The sequence below is a fragment of the Elephantulus edwardii genome, unplaced genomic scaffold (genome assembly GCF_000299155.1).
Source record: "Elephantulus edwardii isolate Elephantulus edwardi_28Jun2011 unplaced genomic scaffold, EleEdw1.0 scaffold00096, whole genome shotgun sequence".
Taxonomy (NCBI): Eukaryota; Metazoa; Chordata; class Mammalia; order Macroscelidea; family Macroscelididae; genus Elephantulus; species Elephantulus edwardii.
This window is the reverse complement of record NW_006399846.1, coordinates 11084561-11099347: the sequence shown is the minus strand read 5'-3', so window position 1 is coordinate 11099347 and position 14787 is coordinate 11084561. Positions and strand designations below refer to the sequence as shown.

The 14787-nt window shown below is 39.9% G+C and overlaps 1 protein-coding gene and 1 pseudogene across 1 annotated transcript in view; one reads left to right on the top strand and one right to left on the bottom strand.

Annotated features, from left to right (window-relative positions):
• The window catches only part of KDM5A (lysine (K)-specific demethylase 5A), a 138588-nt gene extending 132904 nt beyond the window's left edge, over positions 1 to 5684 (bottom strand). The window contains exons 1-2 of the mRNA XM_006891328.1: positions 5323 to 5684; positions 2215 to 2292 (exon numbers count right to left, since the gene is read on the bottom strand). Coding sequence (XP_006891390.1) covers positions 2215 to 2292; positions 5323 to 5487 — 243 coding nt within the window. The 5' untranslated portion in view covers positions 5488 to 5684. The remainder of the gene's footprint in view (positions 1 to 2214; positions 2293 to 5322) is intronic.
• LOC102848827 overlaps positions 5486 to 14787 on the top strand; it is a 32303-nt pseudogene continuing 23001 nt past the window's right edge.

Here is a 14787-nt window from a genome sequence, read left to right as displayed (position 1 = left end):
AAAACACTATAGACCTGTTGTTCATGGGGCCGCTAAGAGTTGTGCTCGACCCGACTCAGTAAGACATTTTTGTGTGTGTGTGTCTGTGTGTGTGTGTGTGTGTGTGTGTGTACCGTCAAATCAGATCTCACTGTTACAGGAGATTGTTCCTCCTTCTCCAGCAGAGCATCTGGTGGATTCGAACCGTGCACCTCTTGGACTGCAGTGCAGCTTCTTGCCACTAGGCCACCAGAGCTCGCCTCAGTAAGAAATTTTAAGCCTTAGCTAGCAAAGAATTATTTTTTACACTCCAAAACTGTTTCCACACTACACTAAAGAAGCTTCTGATAATCCAGCAGATGAGAACCACAATATTTAACCAGAGGCAATAAATCACATGGGAGGAGATTGCTCATCCCTATCCCACGGAGCACCTAATGGATTCAAACTGCATGCCTTTGGCATTGCAGTGAAACTTCTTAACACTAGGCCACCAGAAATGTAGTATTTTAAGAGGGATATTAATAAACCAGATTACCAGTTCTGAGAAAGTACTGTTAAAAAACAAAAAAAGGGTTTTTTTCACAATAGACTTTAAAAACTTCCTTTCCAAATATATAGGAGGTTCTGCTGGCACAGTAGGTAGGGATTTACACTGCCAACCAAAAGATAAGAGATTCGAATCTAGAAATTGCTCCATAGGAGAAAGATGGGTAATCTCCTGTACAATGTGCAGCCTCTGAAATCTCACTGGAGGCTACTGGTCAGTGTTTTTTTCCTCCCAAGAATAATGAGACAAAAATGTCCTAAGATTCTCCAATTTTTTTAGTAATAAACACTGAAAAGTTTCAACTCTGAAAGCTAATCATTAGATATGCTCATTAAAAAAAAACACAACTGGAGATAATACTGCCTAACTTTTTAACTCCATATAAGTGGAAAACTGTAGTATTTTAAATCATTTTTTAATTTTTATTTTAATTAAAGTTTAGAGAGACTTAGGGTTTCCAGTCATTCATTATTGCACTTTTCTCCCTGCCCATCCTCTCCCAATTCACTCTTCTCCTTGAAATGAAAACTCTTTCACTGTTATGCAATCCCTCCCCCCTAATCCACTCCACTATGCAGCCATCACTCTGGATTTCTATAATGACAAGAATATTCATTCATATAATCCTTTTATACAGTTATCTACCTCATCTGTTTCAATGCAATATACATCATTCCTCCCCTCCTTTTCTGTCTTCCCTCAACCCTGATGTCAGTCCCATTTTACAACAGTGGCAATATGCAATATTTGTCCTTTTGTGACTGAGATACTTCACTCAGCATAAAGTCCTCAAGGGTCATCCATTTTGCATACTATTTCATGAGTTCCTTGTTTTTCAATGCTGCATAGTATTCCATTGTGTGAACATACCAGAGCTTCTTTATGTTTGTTGACGGGCACTTGGGTTGTTTCCAGCTCTTTGCTATTGTGAACAAAGCCGCAATAAACATGGGTGTGTATATATCTGCTTGGGAAGCAGTTATGGTTTCTTTGGGGTATATTCCCAGTAGAGAAACTGCTGGGTCAAATGGTATCTCTATTTGCAACTTTTTGAGAAAGCGCTATACAGCCTTCCATAGTAGCTACACCAGTTTATACTGCCACCAACAGTGAATAAGGGTTCCAGTTTCTCCACAACCTAGCCAACATTTGTTGTTTGCTGTTCTGTTAAATTTTGCTATTCTTACTGGGATGAGATGATATCTCATAGTTGTTTTCATTTGCATCTCTCTTAGAGCTAGGGATTTTGAACATTTCTTCATGTGTGTGTTTGTCACCTGAATGTCTTCTTTGGTGAAGTATCTGTTCATAGCCTATGCCCATTTTCCAGTTGGATTATTTACTTCTATCTTGTTGTGGTGCTCAAGTATTTTATAAATTCTAGATATAAGTCCCTTGTCAGACATGTCATTACCAAATATTTTTTTTCCCAATCTGTGCTTCCCTTTTTACCCTGTTGGAGAAATTTTTGGATGTGCATAGGGATTTGATTCTTAGAAGGTCCCAGCCATCTATTTTATCCTTGATTTTAAACCATTTTTAAAAATCATGTCTATAAATCTCTAATCAATAATCTTCATTAACACTAATTCTAGGCACTGGTACTCGAGCTTCTCAAAGTTCTCTTTGTGGAGGCCAGGTATAAAGAATAAATCAAGAAGCAGAAATAGTAACATAAGACTCACCTCAAGTTCATTCAAGCGTTGCACCCGGGGAGTGAAACGAAAGCTTTTTACTTCACATGCAAATGGAGGCTGCCAATCCTAAATGGAGAAAAATTTTTTAACACAGTGATATTTAAGAAAGGATCACATTATTCATTTCCTCAACTTAATTTGCCACAAAATATGACAACAAGCCAACTTAGTCTTTACCACAAAAGGGAAATAGGTAGATTCATCGTTGTTGTTGTTAAGTAAGAGTTGATGATGACTCATAGTGACCCTATGAACAATGAATCTGAGCCCTGCCATATCCTGTGCTATCCTCATCATCTTTGATACACTCAAACCCAACGTCAGTCACTGAATCAGTCCATCTCATTGAAGGTCTTCCATTCCTTCCCTGACTCTCCACCTTTCCAAGCTTAAATGTTCTTTCCCAAGGACGGGCCCCTCCTAACAACATGCCTAAAGTATGTCAGAAAAAATTCTCAGATGTTATTGATCCTTTTGTTTACATATCACAATTATTCTTTTTTTTAGTAATCAAGTGGAAAGCAATGTGCTCAAGTAACATACAACAATGTGTAACAAAGTCAAGGTCGTCAAATAAAAAAGAAAATAAAACTTGAACCAAGGAAAGTAAAATTAGAGATTATAAAGTTTGGAAAGTATTCAATAAAATTTGGATAATTTTTTTCCATTTATGTGTAATATTTCATAGCACTTTATAGTCAGCATTGTATAAATGCTGTGTTTTAAGCCTAACTAGCTTCTAGCACCAAAATATTAGCCAAAAAAAAAAAAAGGCAAATCCACAGAACAAGACAATTTCCAGATGGAAGTATAGATTTAACTGAAATGAGATAGTATAGTTCAAATGGGGTGGTAGAGAACATAGTTTGAGTTGGCCAAAGTAACTAAATACACTTACAGACCAAAGAATCAGTTGGGTTTTTTAATTTTTTATTTTATTATTTTTTGTGCGTGTACCATCAAATCAGATCTGACTGGTATAGGAGATTGTCCCTCCTTCTCCAGCAGAGCATTTATTTGGTGGATTTGAACTGCATACCTCTGGGACTGCAGTGCAGCTTCTTGCCACTAGGCCACCAGAGCTCCCTCAAAGAATTCGTTTTTAAGAGTATCTTCCCTTGGAAACTAAAGAAATTAACAATATTAAAATTCACTTTGTGTGTGAGATTTATTTAAAAAAAATTACACATACAGAAAAGGCATGCTAGTCCAACCTTTTCTTAAATAATACACAATACCTAAAGAAAAAAAAAAACCTTAAACAGAATTTATAATTTAAAAAAAGCAAAAAAGCAGATGAGAAAAAAAAACTTAAATGCTTATAGGTTTGCTAATATTAGGTACTTCTGGTGTAAAAGGAGTTAACAAACTTTTAGGGACACAGTAATGCACATCAGTATAGCAACTTTTTAAAAAATACTTTGCAATCAACCTACGATCTTAACTCAAATTCACTGAGTATAACTGGAGTAGTCTGCAAAGATTTCAGAGTCGAGCTGACATAGGTTTAAAAGCTAACTGCAAAATCACACATTTAGTGATTTAACTTATAGTGACTTGCCCCATTTTAAAAATCAAGACTTGATTTACCCTACTAGAGGTTCAAAAACCACATGTAAAAATTAATCTACCTGAAGTCCTTAGGCAAAGTAGTTGATAAGTTATCTACCTACCACCACCCTCAAAGCTCTTTCTATTCACTGAGTTGACCACTCTGTGGTGCAGGCAATTTTTTGTTTGCTTTTAAATGAAAGACCAGTAACAGTACTCAATATTTTCTCTTTGTGGAGGACAGCCAGGGATTTTGGGTTTTTTGGGGTACAAAGGAAAAAGCAAAGCGTATCTAAAAAGCATTGTAAGGCAAAAATTTGCAGACTTCAATGTGCACTAAGAATTAAGAATCATCTAAGAGTTTCCGGTAGAAAAGCAGATTTGAGATATTCCACATCCAGAAATTGATTTCTCTTGTCTGTCAATTGGACCTAGAAATTTTCATTTTAATAAACTTCTAGTTGACAAGTAGGTGGTCCAGGAACATCACTGGTCTAATCCATAAATAATTATGCATTACTGGAAACTTTGGAAGCCAGTGCCCCTTTAAAAACAAATTCCCCCGGCATGCTGAATAGGACTCGCAGAAACTCGACAACAGAGGAGAGATAGTACAGCCAATTCACAGGACTAAATCTATAAGGAAGCCGAATGCCATATCCTTCTTCCTCCCAAGGCTGATATGGGTTCAAATGCCTACCTAGCGCTGCTTACAGATACTCTCAAACATTCACTAGTCTCAAGTCCTGGCCACCCCCCTTTTTGGGTTTTTGAAGGAAGGAAATTACCCACCTTTCTCCCACAGGGCCCTGGCTAGCCGTCAGAGCGGCCTCCCCCATCAGAGTGCTACTTTAGACACCTTTTGACCTTGAACAAATCGGTCAAACTCCTGGGGCACTAACAAAGATATAGGCAAACCTCGTCTACGGAATAATTAAAATTTTAACATTTTTAAAACTTGATTCTAATATCAAAAGGCTTTAAAGTTTCCTTCCATCTCCATTATTGATTCGTTTTTCCATAAACCTCTAAATGTTTTAAAACAAATGCTCCTTTTAATCCCCCCAGGAACTTTTTTTCAATACCGTTTTGAGATTCTTGTCTGGTAATACCATCCTAGGTGTCAACTAGAAAGCTCAGATTACCTATAAAAACTCTAACCTTGAAATGAGGCCTGCAAATACTTAATACATTAAATGACAGGGTTAAGAGAATCAAATAACCAAGAAAAGGCCCTTTTTAAAATAGCAATGGAATAGGAATGAGGGCTATGTCAAATTGTATTTCGAAAACCTTACAGACCAACGAAAGGTCTTTAAAGTGTCACAATCCGAAAGAAAGGATCAGTCCACAACAAGTTCTAGGATGGAAAAGGCCCCAGATGCCCACCATTTCCCTCATTCGGAACGCAAAAGAGACTATGGTAAAACATGCAGAAACTTAACCTCGAGTTGCTGAGAAATGAGGGATGTAGGGCAGGACTGGGAAAGGAAAGCTAAATCGACTCCTCCATTTTCCCTTCTCCCTCCTCCAAGACGCTGGTACCTTGGGCGGTCGGATCTTGCAGATGCCAGTTTTTTCAGCCAGGGGCCGGATGCGGCCGATGAAGCTGAGCGGGTCCGTGAACTCCTCCCAGCTGGGCTCAAACACTGGGCACTCGGGTGGTGGCACGAACTCCGCCGCGTAGCCCCCCGTGCCCACACCCGCCATGGTGAGATCTAAGGTTCCCCGAGGAGGAACAGGTGGAGAAAGACTGGCTGAAGTCCACCAAACCCTTTCACGTCCCCTGACAGGGACCGGAAAGCATCTTCTGCAGTGAGAATCCCACAAAGCAGAAACACTAAAATTCCTCCCTCCTCTCGTTTGTTATTGTTTCCTTCGGGGGGTTTTCCTCTTAGGGCAAGGATTTTCCGGAAGTCGCTGTGCTGTCAAATCCCTCCGCCAAATTGACAACAGAATCCCTCCGCCATGCTCCTCTTTATGCGACTTCTTTCTTCTTCCCGTCTGCCCCTTCAGCCCGGTGTTTGTTCTCTCCCAGACTGCAGAGGCTCCACGCGGTCTGGGGACTCTGGCCAGCCCACCTCGAGAATCTCACGATCACTCCTGTAAGGGAGGTAGTTGGAGTAAATAATCAGCGAGGAGGTGCAACGAAATCTTCCGGCGCGGAGGAATGTGTAATGATGCAGAGGGCAGAGGTTCTACTTCCGGTGAGGAGGGTCTGGTTCCCCTTTGTGTATACATGAACTTAAGCCCATCCTCGACTTACCCCCTACTGCCTCAACTGACATTCGGTGGTTTGTGATTTGTTTGAACTTAATTGTCTTTTTTTTTTTAATTAGTGTTATGTCTTTCTTGTTCTTGTTATGTGCCGTGGAGTCACCTGCAACTCAGCGACCCATGTGTACGACACCTCTGAATTGTGCCCTGTCCTAATCCAGTATCACTAATTACTAATTACGACAGACCAACCCCCTTACTGTATCAATCCATCTCATACAGAGTCTTCCTCTCCTGTGCTGCCCCTTCACCCTTCAGAGCATGATGCCTTTCTGAAAAGACCTGTCCCTCCTGGTCACATGTCTAAAATATGCTTTTGTAGTCATAGGTTTTATTTAGCATTATACCCTTCTCTTCTCCATAGAAGTTTGGGTCAAACTCGTCCCCTAAGAACTCTGCCGGCCTGTTTTAGCCAACATCCAAGTATTGGGTTTCGTCCCATATAGAAACCAAACCTCTTTTTGTTTGTTTGTTTGCTTTCCTAGTAATAGTTGTTGTTGTTGTTGTTATGTTCCGTTGGATCGCTTGCTACTCATAGCGACCCTATGTACAAGAATCCTAAACCCTGTTCTATCCTGTGCCAACCTCACTGACTCTGACACACCTACTCCCATTGCCCCAATTACTGAATCGATTTCTCTCATCAAGGGTTTTCCTCTCCTGCACTGTCCCTCCACCCTCCCAAACATGATGTCCTTGGCTCAAACATAATGTCCCTCTCCAACGACTGTTCCCTTCTTGAAACATCCCCCAAGTATGTCAGAAGAAGCGTCAGAATCCTTGCCTCCAAGGGGCAGCCCAGTTTCACCCTCTCCAGGACAAATCTGTTTGTTCTTCTAGCAGTCCTTGGTATATTCAATACTCTTCTCCAGCACCACAGCTCAAAGGCATCAATTCTCTTTCTATCATCCCTATTCATTGTCCAGCTCTCTAATGCATAGCAAGTAATTGCAAAGACTATGGCCTGCCTGGATCAGGTGCACTTGAGTCTCCAGCCTCATGTCGTTGCTCTTCAGTACTCCAGAGTGGTCCCTGACAGCTGACTTTTCCAGTGCAATTTGTCTCTTGATTTCCTGGCTGTTGGTACCAAAAGTGTTGATTGTGGAACCAAGCAAGCTAAAACTGTTAACAATCTCAGTCTCTTCACCATCCATAATGAGGCTGCCAATTGGCCCAGTGGTGAGAATCTTTGTTTTCTTGATATTGAACTTCAATCCACACAGGAGACTGCAGTCCTTGACCTGCAGCAAGCGCTTCAGGTCCTCCTCAGTTTCAGCAAGCAGGGTTGTGTCATCTGCATAAGGCAGGTTGTTGATGAATCTTCCTCCAATCCATGCCACATTCCTCCTTGTACAGACCAGAGTCTCAAATGATCTGCATACAGATTAAAAAGGTGTGGAAACAGAATACATCTCTGGCAGACACCCTTCCCAATTTTGAACTATGCAGGTGTCTCCTTGCTCTGTTCTAACAACTGCCTCTTGGTTCAATTATTGGTTTTGCATAAGCTCAATCAAATGTTCTGGGATTCCCATTCTTCTCAGAGTCAACCACAGTTTGTTGTGAACCACACAGTCAAAAGCCTTTGCATAGTCAATGAAACACAGACATTTCCCTGGTACTCTGCTTTCTGCCAAGATCCATCTAACATTAGTTATAATATCCCTAGTAACACAGCCTCTTCTAAACCCAGCTTGCATATCTGGCAGTTCTCTGTTGATGTGTTGCTCCAGTCATTTGTGGACAATTTTTGGCACAATCTTGCTTGCATGTGATATTAATGATATTGTTCAATAATTTCCACACTCTGTTGGGTCACCCTTCTTTGGAATGGGAACAAATATCAATCTCTTCAGTCAATTGACCAGGTAGTTGTTCTCCAGATTTCTCGGCACAACTTAGCACATCCAAGGCAGCATCTATTTGTTGAAATATGTCAATTGCCATACCATCAACTAGAGCCTTGTTTTTTACCAGTTCTTTTGGAGCAGCTTGAACTTCCTCCTTCATCACCACAGGCTCTTGCTCATACATTGTTTCATGAAATTCTTCTGTGTCAGCCAATTCCTTCTGGTACAGTGACTCTATATACTCCTTCAATCTTCTTTTAATGCTTCTTGGATCATTTAACACTCTGCCCAAAGCATCCTTAAGTATTACCACTACTAGTAATTCCTAGTAATTAGCATCAAGTATTCCTCACTTTTACCTAACAAGGTTGTGTCATCTGCATAACGCAGGTTATTGATGAGTCCTTCCCCAATCCTGATGCCACACTACTCGTTATAGAGTGCAGCTTCACAGATAATTTCCTCAGCATACAGATTGAATAAGTATGAAGAGAGAATACAACCCTAGCACACTCCTTTCTCAATTCCAAACCATGCATTGCTCCCCTGCTCCATTCGCACAACAGCCTCCTCGTCCCAGCCATATGAGCACAATCAAGTGCTTGGGGATTCCCATTCTTCTCAATGTCAGCCATAGCTTGTTATGAACCACACAGTCAAATGCCTTTGCATAGTCAATAAAGCACAAATAGACATTCTTCTGGTATTCCTTACTTTCGGTCATGATCCATCTGACATCAGCAATGATATCCTGCTTGAACCTTGCTTGCTGAAATTGAGGAGGACTTGAAGCTCTTGTTGCAGAGGATCTAGGAATTCAGCCTTCAGTATGGATTGTATCTCAATGTCAAGAAAACGAAGATTCTTACCACTGGATGAATAGGCTGTGTTATGATAGATGGAGAGGAAATTGAAACTGTCAACAGCTTCATCTTGCTTGGATTTACAATTTACACCCTTGGCACCAGCAGTCAGAAACTAAATAAACACATTGCACTGGGAAAATCTGCAGTTAAGGACCTTTCCAAATAATTGAGGAGTAGTGATGTCAGTTTGAAGACTAAGGTGCATCTGATGCAGGCCATAGTCTTTCCAATTACTTGCTATGCATATGATAGCTGGACAGTGAATAAGGATGACTGGAAAAGAATCGACGCCTTTGAACTGTGATGTTGGAGAAGAGCACCGAGCATCCTATGGATGGCCAAAAGAACAAACAAATTATGTCTTGGAGAGGGTGCTGCCAGAGTGCTCTTTGGAGGCAAGAATGATGAGGCTTCGTCTCCATACTTGGACATGATGTTAGGAATTGCTATTTCTTGGAGAAGGACATGATGATGAGAAGGGTAGAGGGTCAGTGAAGAAAAGGAAGACCTTCAGCCAGGCGGATTGACATCATGACTGCTACAGTGGGCTGTTGTGTGTTAGGAAATATAAGAATGGCACAGAGTGAAACAGGATTCAGATCTTTTATTCATAGGGTTGCTATGAGCAATAGCACCTAACAACAGTAATTAGCAGTTCTCCACTTTTCTCAACAGTTACCACTTCAGCCTTGCTTTATACATAGTGTATTTCTTTCTTAGTTTGCTGTAAAATGTCATAGCAACTAGTTACATTGTAAGAAAGCTCTATACCAGTGTCTATTTCCCACTTCCTCTAAACTGTTGAGAGTAACATAGAGGGGACCAAAGGGGGGGGGAAGTTAAAGGGTAGTTCCTATTATTGAGTACTTCTCAAACTCGTTTTTTCCTATTAACTTAATGATGTTGTTGTGCTCCATCGAGTCGTAACTGACCCATAGGTGACCCGCTGGTGAGTTTTCGAGACAGTTAATCGCACGGGAGAAGATTGCCCATCTTTTTCCCACAGATTGGCTGATCAATTCTAACTTTTTGCCTTTGTGATTGCAGGGCAGTCTCTAGCCACTAGGCCACCATTGCTCAATAATTTCCACATTCTGTTAGATCAGATTTCTTGAGTGTGAGAACAAATAAGAATTTCCTCCAGTTGGTTGGTCAAGCAATTGTCCTCCAAATTTCCTGACATAGACTAGTCAGTACGTCCAGGGCTGTCAGTTGGTATCCCATGAATTCCTGAAGCCATATTTTTTGCTGATGGCTTCAGTGCAACTTGAGCTTCTTCCTTCATTACAATTGGCTGTTGATCAAATATACTTCCTAAAGTACTTAAGTGTCAGCCAATTCTTTTCTGGTACAGTGATTCTGTGTATTCCCTCCATCTTCTTTTGATCCTTCTTGGATCATTCAAGATTTTGCCATAACATTTCTAAATATTGCAACTCCAAGCTTGACTTTTTCCATTTTTCCAGATTCAGAAATGCCAAGCAAGTTTTTATTTTATTCTCTAATACCAGCTCCCTGCATGTTTGAGTTTTTTGTTTTGTATTCTTGAGCTTCCCTTTGAAATCTTCTGTTCAACTCTTTTCCTTCAGCAGCTCTTTGTTTTGGCTTCTCAGGGTTTTAGTGCAATTTTCAGGGCCTCTTCTGGCATCCATTTTGGGGTTGTTTTTTTTTCTTTCTGCTTTATCTTTGTAGTGGCCTTTTGCTCTCTCTTCATGGATAATATCCTTGATGTCATCCTACAACTCATTTGGTCTTTGATCATTGATGTTCAATGCTTCAAACCTATGCTTGAGACAATTTTTCAGTTCCAGTGGGATAGGCTCACAATCATATTTTGATTCTCATGAACTTGTTTTCACTTTCTTCAACCTCAATTTGAACTTGCACATGAGTAATTGATGTCTGTTCCACAGTCAGTACCTGACATGGTTGAAACTGCTGATCTTTAGCATCTCCAACTATTCCTCCAACAGATGTAGTCAATCTCATTCCTATGCAGTCCATCTGGAAAAGTCCATATGCAAAATTGCCATCTGTGGGGTTTTTTTAAAAAAAGGTGTTTGCAATGAATAAACCACTGAATGCACAAAAGTTGATCATTCTATTTCCACCTTCATTTCTGTCATCAAGTCAGTAATTTCTGACTACCTTTCCTTCTTCATGGTTTTCAACATTTGTGTTTCAGTTACTAGTTATCATTAATGCATCTTGATTGTATGTTTGAGCAACATAATGCTGAAGATCATTTAAAAAATGGATAGAACAGAGGAGTGAGTGGCAAGAGAGGCTGCAACAGAGAAGAAAGTAAGTGTCAGAGCCAGTTCAGCTTTAGAGAGCAGTGAAGGGTAGGTATCACAGTGCGTGGCAGGAAAGGCAATGCACGGGAAAATAGAAGTTGAGTGGGAAAGTTGAAAGAAACAACAGCAAAGGAACCAGCGTTTGGGTGCTAGTTTAAATGATAGATGAGGAACTGAAGTAGTTATGTGACAATGGGCACTTAGAAAATAGGCTGAAATGGAATGTTTGTTTAATAGTTACATAAAAACAATTTGGCAATTGAAAAAAAAATAATACAGACATAGCTACAATTTTTTTGCATGTGATTCCAGTTGACTGCAATAGTGCAAAGTGAATCATACAAATTTTCTTCATGTCCCACATTGTAGTCAATATATTGAGATTGCATTATGAAAAAAAATTTGAAATGATATGAGAATAACCAAAATGGAACACAAAACACAAAGTAAGCACAGATGTTCCCAGTAGACTTGCTTAATGTGGGACTATCACAATCCTTAAATTTGTAAAAGAATGCATTACCTGTGAGATACAGTAAAGTGAAGTTCAATAAAATGAGGTATGCCAATAATATCTCCAGAGATACCTAGCTAGAGAAACTGGTATTAGTTTGAGGAGATAAAAATATAGGAAGAGTAACAGGGTTTAGTAAAGAATAAATGCTGTTTCAAAGACATTAATGCTGTGTCTAGGAAATAGCTAGGTGGAGAATTTTTTAGCTATCTGTTAGCCAGCAGATAATCGAAATATGGGTCTGAGACCCAAGCAGTTTGGGCCAGGAAACAAATGAGTTATCAGTATACAGAAAGTTCTTAATCCTCTGGATGCATGAATATAAAATAAAAAAGGGGCAACTGAAGAACAAATTTAAACCTTGAGTTGCAATACTGAAGGATGCTATGGGCAGAATATTGAACGATCTAGAAAGCATCAAAAGAAAATGGAAGGAGTACACAGAGTCACTGTACCAAAAAGAATTGGCTGACACAAAAGAATTTCATGAAACAATATATGATCAAGATCCTATTGTGATGAAGGAGGATGTTCAAGTTGCTCTGAAGGAATTGAGGGGGGGGGGGGGGAAGCCCTAGGAATTGAAAGAATACCAACTGACATATTTCAACAAACAGATGCAGCCCTGGACATGCTCACCAGGTTGTGCTAGGAGACCTGGAGGACAAATCCCTGGACAACTGACTGGAAGAGATCCGTATTTATTTCTATTCCAAATAAAGGAGATCCAGCAGAGTGTGGGAATTATCAGACAATATCACTGATGTCACACACAAGAAAGATCCTGCTGAAGATTATCTAAAAACGACCAGAACAGTACATCGACAGAGAACTGCCAAAAGTGCAAGCTGGATTTAGAAGAGGCCATGGCACTAGGGATATCATAGCCAATGTTAGATGGATTTTGGCTGAAAGCAGAGAGCACCAGTGAAATGCATTTCATTGATTATGCAAAGGTGTTTGACTATGTGGATCACAACTAATTGTGGCTAACCTTGAGAAGAATGGGAATCCCAGAACACTTAATTGTACTCGTGCGAAACCTACAATTGAATCAAGAAGCCATCATCAGAACAGAGCAAGAAAACACTGCATGGTTCAAAATCAGGAAAGGAGTGTTCCAGGGATGCATGCTATCTACATACTTCTCCCATCTGAATGTGGAACAGATAATTTAGGTAGTTAGCTTTTATGAGGAGAAATGTGACATCAGAATTGGAGGAAGATTCATCAACAAGCTTGTTAGGCAGATGATACAACCTTACTTGCCAAAACTGAGGAGGACTGGACACATTTGCAGCAGAAGGTCAAGGACTGAAGTCTTAAATATGGATTGCTTCTCAACATCAAAAACACAAATATTCTCACTGTTAGGCCAGTTGGTAGCACCATGATAGATGGAGAAGAGATTGAGATTGTTCACAGATTTAGCTTGTTTGGTTATTTTTGACACCAGCCGTCAGGAAATCAAAAGATAAATTATATTAGGATAATCTGCTGTCAGGGACCTCACCAGAGTGTTGAAGAGCAGTGATCTTAGTCTAGAGATTAAGGTGAACCTGATCCAGGCCATGGTCTTCATGTAAATCAGGATCATCTTAATTCAGTAAAAGTAGGCTTATAATTTCCAAATGAGACAAACATTTTGAAGTATAAAAGAGACTTTTCATTTCAATAGTGAGCAAATTCTAAACTAAAGCAACAGTCTGTTAACATAGTGCATAGTGCATTGTGCTGTTAACCAGAATTTGAGTAAAATTCTTTATAATAATAAAAAAATGGATAGAACAGAACAGTATATAGAGAACGGCCAGAAGTTCAAGATGGATTTAGAAAAGGCTGTGGCGGCACCAAGAATATTATTGCTGATGTCAGATGGATCCTGGCTAAAAGCAAAGAATACCAGAAAAATGTTTATTTGTGCTTTATTGATTATACAAAGGCATTTGGCTGTGTTGATCACAATGAATTATGGCTAACATTGAGAAGAACAAGAATCCTAGAACAGTTGGGCTCATGTGAAAAATTATACCTAGACCAACAGGCTGTTGTCTGAAAAGAGCAAGGGAATTCTACATGGTTTAAAATTAAGAAAAGCATGCATCAGTGTTTTATCCTTTTTCCATATCATTCAATATGTAGACAGTGCAAATTCTTTGAGAAGCTGGACTCTATGAAGAAGAATGTGGCTTTAAGATCAGAGGAAGACTCATCAACAACCTACATTATGCAGATGACACAACCTTGCTTGCTGAAAGTGAGGAGAACTTAACCACTGCTGCAAAAGATAAAAAAAAATATAGCCTTCAACATGGATGGCATCTCAACATCAAGAAAATTCAGGTTCCTATCACTCACTGGGCCAATAGGAAACATGGTATATGGATAAAAGAGTAAAACTGTCAGTACTTCATCATACTTGCATCTACTATCAACACTCTTGGTAAAGTCTGCAGTCAGGAATCTCTCCAAATTATTGAGGAGCAGTGATATTAGTTTGAGGGCTAAGGTGTGCCTGATCCAGGCCATTGTCTTCTCCATTACTTGCTGTCCATCTGAGAGCTGAATGATGAATAAGGATGACAGAAGAAAAAAATGATGCCTTTGAGTTGTGGTGTTGGAAAGGAGTACCAAACATATCATAAACAAACTACCAACAGAACAAATAAGTAAGTCTTGGGAAAAGTGCAGCCAGAGTGCTCTATGGAGGCAAAGGTGATAAAGTTTTGTCTCACACACACTTTGAGCATATTGCTAGGAGAGGCTATTCCTTGGAGAGAGTTGTCATGCTTAGAAAGGTGAAGGGTCAGCGAAAGAGAGGAAAATCCTCAAAAGATGGGTTGACACAATGACTTCTGCATTCGGCTCAAGTATTTCAGAGATGATGAGGATGGCACTAGATGGGACAGGGTTAAGACCTGTTTTTCAGAGAGTCACTGTGTGTTGCACTCGACAGCACCCAACAACAAACTCATTGCTGTGCATTGGGAACCAACTCAAAGCTGACACTCCATTAGGTTTCCCGGGGAATGAGATTGTTATTTTAGGGAACAAGAGATTGTCCATCTTTCTCCTCTAGAGCATTTGAACAACCAGATAGGCGTGGCCTTTGCCTTATCACCACAACTGTATGAATTTTGCCACTGGTGGCTCTTTAAATAATTATTGGGGGACAAATTTTCTTCTGAGGTCCATTGGTTTTTGTG